Source organism: Zea mays, chromosome 3 (genome assembly GCF_902167145.1).
Source record: "Zea mays cultivar B73 chromosome 3, Zm-B73-REFERENCE-NAM-5.0, whole genome shotgun sequence".
NCBI lineage: Eukaryota > Viridiplantae > Streptophyta > Magnoliopsida > Poales > Poaceae > Zea > Zea mays.
The window spans coordinates 10,065,355-10,076,657 of record NC_050098.1 but is presented as its reverse complement, the minus strand read 5'-3'; the positions used below and the strand labels follow the sequence as shown (position 1 = coordinate 10,076,657).

General features: G+C 42.6%; 1 protein-coding gene across 1 annotated transcript; it reads right to left on the bottom strand.

Moving 5' to 3' along the window:
- Positions 1-362: 362 nt before the first annotated feature.
- LOC100273799 (uncharacterized) lies at positions 363-3,566 on the bottom strand. Its single transcript, NM_001148201.1, has 2 exons — positions 2,038-3,566; positions 363-1,092 (listed from the first exon to the last, which is right to left on the bottom strand). The coding sequence occupies exons 1-2, from the start codon at positions 3,142-3,144 to the stop codon at positions 706-708; spliced, it is 1,494 nt and encodes a 497-aa protein (NP_001141673.1). The 5' UTR covers positions 3,145-3,566; the 3' UTR covers positions 363-705.
- Between the last annotated feature and the right edge of the window lie 7,737 nt (positions 3,567-11,303).

Sequence of the window (11,303 nt, the reverse complement as noted above, 5' to 3'; positions counted from 1 at the left end):
TTAACAACCTACACTTTGAAATTGAAGGCTATCTGATCCCCACAGCTGGATCCAAATAATCTCAGAATATTAGGTAAAAAACATTAAGCCAGTTCTTGGTTACTAAGGCTCCGTTTGGTTTCATACAGATTATAGAATCTAGAGTGTGCGCGTTACCCCGAGAAAATCTAAGGAGCACTTGATTTCCAAAAAAAAAACAGTACCAATCAGCAAGTAGATAACCTAAGCACAACATTTTGAGAGAGACTTGTTCGTTTTCATCCAGCCTCAGCTGTTCTTGTTTCTTTTTTTACTGATTATGTCCACTTAAAAGAATAAAAAAATAAGCACAAGCTATTTGCCACGAAATCAACAACCAAAAAAAAGGAAAGCTGCAAACTTGTCGATTGTCATCCTCCCATGGGGCATACATACTGTCCAGATACACAGCAGAGAGCGCTGTGGTAGAACCAGACAACATTTAGGCAGCAAGAAGAGAACACCATGCCCATTTCAAGAATACGCCATTGCAAAAATCCAAAACGTCCCTTTGTCCTCAAACCGTCAGCTATTAATTACAGACTTTGACAAGGGGGGTTATGCATACACAGAAGGTAACAAAATGCCTTCGTGCGTGCATCCCCCAGCGAAGCAAGCAACTCCATCATCTAGCTTTAGCTACCAAGCGGCGAAAACAGAGCAACATCTGGTTGCAACCTCGTGTTCTCATGTCACGGTGAGGGATACAAGACGAGCCGATGAAGAGGGCGCGGGGAAGCTGCTCGCATCGGCAGCGATCGTCGTCGGCTGGTGGTACCCGCGAGCGGCACTTCGCTCCAGCTGCTCCCACATGAGCCTCCGCCGCTCCTCAGTCACGGCCCGCTTCTCCTCTTCCTCTTGGAAGTTGTCGTGGCAGGCTTGAAGCAGCCTCTCGTCCATGTCGCGGAACATTTTCCGCACGTTCATGGTTACGTTGAGGACCGACTGGTTCCAGTGCCAGCGGGTGTTCCTCTCCAGAGCTGGGTATATGATTGGTAGGATTACTTGGCGGTTTTGGGAGATCATGTCGAATAGGTGCTCGTTGTTCCATAGGAACAAGGCTCTCTCTGCAACCTGCAAAAAAGCATGCCAAGAAAAGGCAGTGCTTGAGTGTCAAAGGATAATCCCTTTACGCAACAATGCAATATGCATGTGTTGTTGAACATGCCAGTGACACGAACAAAGATAGTATAATCACAAACATCATGCTGTTCCCAACCCTACATTTATGTATCCTATTTAGTCGACGAAGACAGATGAATACAATATATTGTACATACAAGGAAATGAGTGTTGCTGTGTTCATCCACATCCGTGCACAAAATCGATACAGAACCGATTGAAAATCACAATTCTACCTAGCTGATTGTCAAGCCCCACAAAGTGCAAATGTCTGCATCTTCGATTTATTGAGAAAATTCGAGTATTTACAACTTACAAGAGAAGCAGAATTTTGGCAATTGCCACACAAACACCCCAAAGACTCCTATCATCTGCCTTTGTACCGGATTTATTTGTGACCTAAGATTTCCGTAGTACACTGAGACTGATATGAGGCAGAATTAGATAGGTCATTTCCAATTCTATGGTCAAAACGAATGGCCTGAAGCCTCATAAAGAGAAGTGACCACCAACTAAACTTAAGCCACTAACATAAGTGTGTGGTCTCACTTTAGCCAACAAGAACAGATTCTAACCACTGATGAAACTTTTATCATTAATTAGCGAGCACTATGTCAGAAAGGCATAGGAGACCATGTAAAGGGACACTAATAAATCAGAAAAGCAAGGCGAAAACGAAAGGTGCCAAACATACTCTTCAATTAACATAAGAAAAAAGATCCATCTGGCAAACAACATTGCAACTATTACTTGATTAAAAAAAAGCTTAAAGCTGTGCATCTAACCTTTAGTCAAGAAACTAATGATTACACGAGCATATATTCCTGTTAGCATTTCTTACCACGGCAATTGTTATGAGCACAAGACCAGAGCAAAAATATAAAGAGTGAATCTCACCTGAAAATGAGAGCTATTCAGGCAACTAGCAATCTTCCGGAATAAGGGGACCATGCACTTCTGAAATTCAGCCATGTCAGTCAACTCCAGCACCTCCTCCAACTCCCCCAAAAACATCATTTCCTTTTGACTATTTGTAACTGGCCAATACTTTAACAGGCCCCTGATCACAGTCCCAGCAAGCTTTGGTTCCTTGTCAATAAATTGTGTGATGCAATATGTCAGCTGTGGCAGATACACTCCCATTGATTTCGGCTTATGAAGTGGTATCAATGCTTTCCATAAGAACAACTTATGTTCCTCCTTCAATGGCTTTGCAAACCCACTTATCACACTGCCAAAGACCTCCAATAGTTCGGCAATCCCATTGTGGTGATCCGTCTCGAACACAAACCTATAGAAGATGTTGCTCACAGCCTTACGGATGAACGGTCGGTTTCCCATGAACTTGCCATATATCCTATGCAATATTGTCTTCAAGCAGTCCCTTTCTCTCGGGTCATCCGAATCAAACAGATCGAGCAGCTTGGAGACGAAAGGGCTATCCACATACTTCCTAGCCACCTTAGCATCCACGAGTGGTGAGGTCACAAACCTAAGGAGAAACTCGTAAACGACTTGCAGGTGGTACCAGGACGGATCGAAGAACGGCTCGTCCTCCTCGGTCTCCGAAGCCGAGGTGCCAGACCGGACTTTGGGCGGGAAGACCCTGAACAGGTTAGCAGCGAACATGCGCACGCACGCTGCTATCATCGTCTCCGTGAGCGGCTCCTCGGCGGCGCCAATGCAGTCGACGAGGGACATGAGCATTTGCCGCTTCCGCTCCTTCTCCGGCGAGTCCTTGCCTCGGTCGGAGAAGTCGTACACCGCGCAGCAAATGTTAACTTTCTGGACAAAGGCGTCCTCCCTGGACCTCACCTCGGCTCCGGCTCCGGCGCCAGCCGCGGGAGACCGAGGCGAGACGTTAGGCTTCCCCGTGGCCCCATTCTCCCGCGGTGAGGCTCCATTATCCCGCGGCGACGATAGTGGCGCCGGCGGCGACCCCCCGCTGCCAGAGCTGGATTTCATTGACTTCCACGATAGCTTTCCGATAAATTGCTTCCACATGTCGGCGAGATCCGGCGGCACCAATAACACATCAAATCTCCCCAATTAGACGACCATTCCGACAAGTCCGACCTCCTCTCGGCGACACGAACACGCGGAGGGGGCGAATCTTCGGGCTTTAAAAGAGCGCACTTGGCAACGGCGACGAGGCGGCCGGTCCTCCCGCAGCAACAGCTAGAGATCGCAAGGCGCGCTGCACCCGCCAGTACAGATCAACCACCACCCCCCGGTTAGCGCACAAAGAAGAAAGGGAATGCCACGCCGCGCCCAATAGAACCGGGCCGGGAGCGCGACGGCGGGGTGGAGACCTGGCAGGGATCCGGCAATGGCGGGCTCAGCGCCAGATCCGGGGGCGGGAGGTGGCCATGGATGGGATCTCGGGGGGAGGGGAAAGGGCGTCTAGAGGTGGGGAAATTTTTGGCGTTTTGAGGAGGGGCGGTGGTGGGCTGGTGGCAGCCGCTGGCGGAGAGGGGAGGAGGCGAGAGGACACACTCCGAGTGTTGAGCGAGCGAGCTGCAGTGGTGCGCTGCAAGGACGACGGATCGCCCGCTCGGCGCGGTTTGGACCGTCGGATAGGGCGTTTCGAGCTTCCTCAGCCGTCGGATCTCCGCCTTTTTTTTAATGTCTGCTTTCCTTCTTTAGCTCTGGAAAGGTGTACGGGTATGAACTGCATGATGGTGATTGGATAATAGGAAATCAGTTAACATCTCGGGAAATAATATTTGTCACACTCGAATTTAAGTAACAAAGCTGGTTAAATCTTATACATACGCTAAAAAGATATCATATATAATTACATAGTGTATAGAGATAAATGTCACAATAATCAGAGTATTTATTACATAGCGTAAGTTTTACAAAAAAATAAGATAAATATAACAGAATCTAAAATCCTTCCTTGGCGCCAGAAAGCTGACTGGGAGACGGCACCTAGATCAAGTCGAAAGCCTCAGTGTTAGGGAGCTCCTCTTCGACCACATATTCTTCTCCTGTAGGGGGTGTGAGACAGCAAGAGTGAGCTCACATATGTTCATCGCTCAACAAGTTGTGAGGAATAATGTGGCATGAACTCACTAAAGGTGGGAGTTCATGAAGTGTAAGGCTGATCAATAAACTAAAGGTTGAAGCTGAGCATTGCTTATATAAGTTGGTCAAAATTTTATTAGCAGTTACTAAGTGTTAGTAAATACCAAACCATAATAATAATAAATAAAAGTAATAATAAAATAATCTCAGATACAATAAAATGACACGTTGAATTTAAGTTCCATAAATTAATCATGTGAGTGTCCGAGTCGCTCATGACCGTGAGCACGGTTAGTATATCAGTTTTACACTCTGCAGAATTTGCGTATCTTTACCCACAAGTCGTGTTACCCATTTGCCACGGAGTTGATCAGACCCCATACACCTCTACCAAGGAAGCGAGGCAGGGTACCACTATGAGGCCTTTACAAAGTTTCACTAGCTTCAGAAAACCCGCTACAGTTTATAGGAAGCTCCAGTGCAGGAATCCCTCGCCTGACCGCCATCGCAGCAAAATCAACCCAAGGACCTCCCTACACTGACCACTCCCCTACTGCCCTTGCCCCTTTCGGGTAAGGTAGTCATCCACTAGCTTTCCTAGTTAATCAGCCAAGGGCGTCCCATTAAACCCTTGTGGTAGCACTGTTTTACTGGGTGGTTCTTCATGTTCCCATTAACATAATGATCTTATCATGAACAGTAAATAATAAACAAATAATAAAAAGTGTAAACATGAGTAATGAATATCTCTATACCCAAAACCACATAAAGCAATAGCATGTACTATCCAAAAATTTAGTAGTAAAACCAGTGATGAAACAAGGTATAAAGATAGTCAAAATCTAGGGTAACCTATTGGGTCCTATCAAAATTAACCTATGCAGATCATTATGATTAATAAGAACATGAATGGGTAAAAGGAAGTGATCAAGGGCACAACTTGCCTTCCACGAGCTCCTGCTCAGTAGTCTCTACCAGCTGAACCTTAGGATCCTCTGTAGCTTGCTCGTCTATCCGCATCAACACAATACATACATAGTATAGCAAAAATTAACATCACACCAAATATGTAAATAAAATATACAATAATAATCTAGACATTAAATTAAGATCATAGGAACTGGAATTATTAATTTGGGAGTTATAGATTTTAAGTTATGAATTTCCAAAGGTTTTATGTATTTAATACAAGATTAAGTACTAGATAAATTTTAATGTGTCTTTCATGCCAAAACAGAGGCACAAATGGATAGACAATAATATTACAAAAATTTAGGAACTGGAATGGACCAATTTGGAGTTCATATGAATTTTCTACAAATTAAACAAGTTTCTGCATTTAAACATATACTAAAAACTATTTTCTAAATACTTTTCCTAGTTTTATCAATTATCTGGACTGCGCATTATTTTCTGGAAAGTGCAGGGGCCCCGGGGTAAAATTTCCTAGACCCAGACTACAGTGGTCGTGGACTGCGGGTTTATTTCTAATAGAACCAGGGTTTCTTAAGCAAAACGTCCTTGTGAAGGGGTATGGAGAGTTCTGGGCCGTTGGATTCAAATCTCACGTCCAGGATTAGATTCCGCCGCGGTTGACTCGGGGTGTAACCAGAACCGATGGATCAGGGTTCAACGACTAGGATCCTAGATCTAATTCCATTCGTCCGATCGAAGATCAACGGTCTTGATTTAATGTCATGAAGGGGTATCCCCTGCTTCTAATTAGAGCCGTTACCCCAAGGATCAACGATCCTCGTGATGCCTACCCCAATCCTGACCAGGGACGGCGGCGCCCGGAGTCTACGGCGGTGCCATGGTCGGCAGAATCATATCCCCGCGTTCCCGACCCCGTTTTCCGATTCGGTGCAGCCACACAATGTGGAAGGCATAAAGATGACAGGGATGGCTTTATTACCGGCTATGGCGTCGTGCAGGAGCCATGCCACGACGAGAGGCGGAAGAACAGCGCACACTCAACTCCGATGTGAAATTCTGCGGCCACCGCGGAGCCCCGATCTCCACCAACGCCGCGATTACTTCTGCCGCCAGCTGGTGTTGCTCACTGGCGCGCTTTGCCCACGGAGCAATTGCGTATCCACCTAAGTCTCTGTACGCTGGAAAGGCTTTCTCTCCCGTCTCCACACCGTGGTCTCTCTGGTGGCGTCCAATGTGGGTCGGTGATTCACGCGATACACCCAAGGTTGAAGGCGAGGTGGCTGGTATATATACCACGCAGGATGGTCCACCAAGCTGGCCAGTCGGTTGAGAGATCCGCGACCAATTCGCGGAGTCCGCGCAGTCCACGCACGCCGCGCTCGTTTCGGGAGGTGGGTGACGCTCCTGTCACCCGGGCCCACGCGCAAGACAGCCAGATCGCGAGCGTGGAGCGGAACAGGTGTCGCGGCCCACGCGTCGGTGAGCGACCACCCTCCGTGCGCGCGTGCATAACTGAACAGCGGGCCCCGCCGCGTAGAGACCCAGCCCGTGTGTGCGATGGCGTGGATAGGGACCCTGACGGGTAGGGCCACACGTCATAGACCCAGTGAAGCGACGCGGAAGAAGGGCTGACGGGCTGCGTGGTGGGAAAACTCTGGTGGGCTAGAATGGGGTACAAAAGCCCGGTTAGGAGTTTCGTTAGTTTTTCTTTTATATTTTTACTTTCTCTTTTCTTTTCTCTCTTAATTTTTTTCTTATTTTTGAATCCCCATTTGAATTTTGAATTTGAGGTGAATTTACACTCAGATTAATTACTCATCTTGAAAATACTAGTGTGGTATCCACTTATTTGTGAATTTATTTCATATTTTTATGGTATTTCCTTCTACTTCTCCATTTAAATCCCAAATTCCAATCTAGGGTTTAATCTAAATCCTCTACTCATTGCAATATTATTTTTTATCCATGTTATTATTGTTTTGAATGCACAAACAAACAAAATCCAATATGATGCAATGGTTTATTTGTGTCTTAGTAAAGATTTACTTACTTTTTTTTAAACATGATCAGTCACATGTGATGATAAATAGGGATACACACATATATAAAGGAAAAATAATTTCTCTCCTTTTATATTATCTCTTACAAATTGGGTATTACAATATTCGGTTGTTTCGTTTTTTTAGCGACGACACATGTTAAATTTGTAATTTCATAATAATTTTCCACCGTTTATATCAAATTTTATTTCTTTTTTCTACTAAGTGCACTTGGCAGCTACAGCGACACTTAAGCTAGCTCGTACAAAGGTAAAACAACATTTTGCCTGTCTAAAGGAAAGAGAAGAAAGATAGAGAATAAACTTGGGCGAGTTTTGAGATTTGACACCATGACTATATACAAAAACAGATAATAAGCGCTAGTTTGGAAACTCCATTTTTCCATGTGATTTCTATTTTCCCGAGAGAAATTGAACTAATTTCTCTTGGAAAAATGAAAATCTCTTGGGAAAATGTGGTTCCCAAACTAGTCCTAAACGTGGACGAGTTTTGAGATTTGCAACGATGACTATATACAAAGATAGGGAATAAACTTAAACGGTTCTAAGATTTGCTAGGATGGCTATATGTAGCAAGTTCTAATGTTTGTGACGATGGCTATATGAAAGCGCGTTCTAATGGCGGCTAGAGAGAGAGCACGACGGCAATGGCAGTAGTGCGAGTGAGTCCCGAAGCAAGTCACAACAGGAGTTGGGTAGCATCCAAAGCGAGTCACAACGATGGTCGGCGCAAGCTCCATCTGCAATAGCATCCATAACAGTGGTGGGTTGTAGTAGCTTGTTGTGGTAACTTACTAGACAATAGGGCCAACGGTGGTGGTAGTACGATGCGAGTAGGGCTATTACTATCTTTGGATTAGGCGAGATCGAGAAGGAAGTGGGTTGGTAAAATGAATACATTGGATTCATTATTGTCCTTGGTTCATGTAATTTAGGGACTAGGTAGTATAGTTAGAATAGCTGGGCGACGTGTTATCTTTTAGATGATGTAGGCAAGATATAAGTTGTTAAGATAGCTTGATCTTTGGAGGTGCTCTAACCACTACAAAGCTACGAACATTGCAAATGTACCAACATGACGACTTAGTGTTTAGTTTCTTTCACCTTCTAAATAAGGGTCATGCTAGTTAGCTAAAATATGAGCACCCATCTAAACAGAAGTTTTAAACTCAAATGAACATTTGCACAAGAAACTTGATTGTCTTCGACTAGGCTCCACTCATTTTATATTGGATCAGTCACCTATTTTACATAAGGTGATGTTTGAGTTTAACATCAACATACGAGCTAAAGGTTTAGTTTTTTTAAAAAAGGAATTTCATTTCGACTTCTACATGAGATATGTGTATAACTAATCTTTAGGGTAGTTTCAACCTCTGACTAAAGGTCTAGTAGCAAATCTTAAACATCAACATAGTAACATGAAATTTCAAGTTATATCATTGATGGTGATATTTATTGTGTTATAATTGTAGCTCATGCATTGGAAATTATTATACTTTTATTTTATTTGGAGCATCTAAGTGCATTCATGAAAACAAATTTGGTGCTAGTTTAAGTAATACTTATCTTAGTGGGGTCGCCCATTATAATTTCATCTATCAATGCTATTGTGACGACTATATCCTCATGTACTTGTGTTAGTAATGAATACATATCATGAGATGGTGATGGATCAACACATTATATCCCCTTAAGCAAAACAACAATGCAATGTGTAAGAAGGTGATAGATAACAAACAAACCTCTTGCCCCCCCCCCCTAGCCTCCAATTTCTCAAACTAAAATAACAAAAGTAGTTCATCACTTCTATTTCCTCACAAAGGTATATGATAAAAAAAATACTTGCCACAAATTAATATATACAATATTCCAATGTATATCTTGACTATTAATATCTTCTATAACATATTCTTAAAATATTATAATTTTTTGATACAATATATGCAAGCATTTTTCAATTCAATTTATATGTAAATCTTGCATATTTTTTGAACTACATATTTCAGAAGTTACAATGTGTATAGACAATAGTTTTAAAAGTTTGACCAACTCTTATCTTCGATGATATGTTTTTTAACCATTTTTTATTATGCACATTAGAAGTAGAAGGTTTTTTAATAAATAAATAGAAGGCTTCTCTAGAAGTAAGTGTTCTATAGTTGAGAAACCGATGGTGCACTCTTCGTTCTTCTAAAGGCGAATAGGCGAATGATGGCTTCGTCTTCGCTTGACATCCCAATACCAAATCATTTCAGTTCATTGTCAGACTGTGGTTTGAGTAGCTACGAAGTCGTTTTCTGAACTTTTGTTTGCCCCAAGGCCGTAAACTCATGAAGCACATGCTACAATAGTCCAGTGTAGTCTACAATAGTCCAATGTAATACATACTCTTTTATCCGAAAAAATAGGTTTAAGATAAATCAAATTTTCTTTAGCTTAAACTATTTTACAAAAAAATATTCATGTTTCTAAATAAATTTACTATAAAAATATATAATTTTATAATTAATCTAATGTTATTTGTTTGATATAAAATATGTTGATGTGTTTTATCTACTGATGATCAGAGTTAGAATCAACTAACTCCTCGAATCGTTACAATTTTAGGTTCAAGCTTAGTCATACCTTTTTTTTAAAAAAAGTTTGATCCATTTTACAGAAGAGAATATCAATATTTATATCTTTATATAGATTTATTATAAAAAAATATATCTTATAACTGATCCAGTTATACTCATTTGATACAAAATATATGTTAATATCTTTTTTTATAGAAGTGGTCGAATTTAAAATCGTTTAGCTCATGGTTTCAACTGAAGCGCCTAGCTTGTGAGTGACATGCATCTAACTTTCCCAAGCTTCAGGCGTGTCACTTTTTTAAAATAAATCTTTTTAAACGAAAAAAACAAAGACAATGACATGCATGGCAGCAGGCGATAGCCCTGTATAGGAGGGAGATACAGAGACACAGATAAGGCGATCGTTTTCGCTCTGAAAAAGGCCTTTTTCGTTTGTATCGGATTGTAACCGAAATTGTTTCAGCTAATCAAAATTTATATAAATTAAGAAGTAATCTGATTAGAAATTGACCCACCAATCCGACAGACCGACACAAACGAACAACACCAAAGAGAATCCGGACCCGGACGGATCCGAGGCGACGCTGCCACACCACCTCCACCTCATTCAGCGAGCGGCGACGAGAGATCACGTCCTCGATCACAAGCCTGGCCGAGTCGCCAGCCGCCGCTGCCGCCGCCCACCCATGTTCCGCGCACGCGGCGCAGGCGACACCACACCAGTTTAGAGCCAGAACTGGTGTGGGCTGGTGACTCTGGTCCGATTTCGATCTGTCGTATCAGCGGAAATTGGGGAAAAAAAGGAAGAGAAGGGCCTTTCATTTGATCATCATGTGTTCAGATCAGGTTTCGGTTGAGCTGGAAGAACATGGCCGAGAGAGTAGCTAGATAGGACCATGGTGGTTCTTGAACGCGACAGCATCTAGTTTTTAAATTATTTTGATTCATTCTAACTACAAGCTTAAACATTTTTTTAATCAGTCTAACTACAAACTTGAACATGCAAAGCCGTATGTACAGGATTGTTAGGGTCTAGATGGCCGGCCACAAGAGGAGAGGGCGAATAGTCTCTATAAAAAATTATTCTGCAAACTCAAAAACATTACTAGATCAAAGTTAATTAGTAACAAAGGTGTCGTAAAAATGTTTGCTTGCTCTAACTCTAGTTTACTTTATACAATCTCCCTAAATAATACTAATAGCTTGGTCTAGTAAATATTGAATGAAGCAAGCAATTTATTAATAAGACATACAAATCAACTGAAATTACTACTAAGTGCTGGAAGGATCAAGATACCCAACAAAAGAATGAATTAGGCTTCTTTAAATTCTTGCATAAATTAAATCCTAGATCGTCACCAACTAGTTTCAGCCCAACTATAACCATTGAAACATCCTACTGCGCATGAACGGGAGTGGAACATCAAGCTTTGTTACGCATGTCAGCCAGTGTTACGACGAAACAAACAGGCACGACGAGGAGACGAAGCAAACCAGAATGTACTTGCTAGGGGAAAAGCTGACCAGCATCCCGTAGGAACAGGATGCAGAGCCAT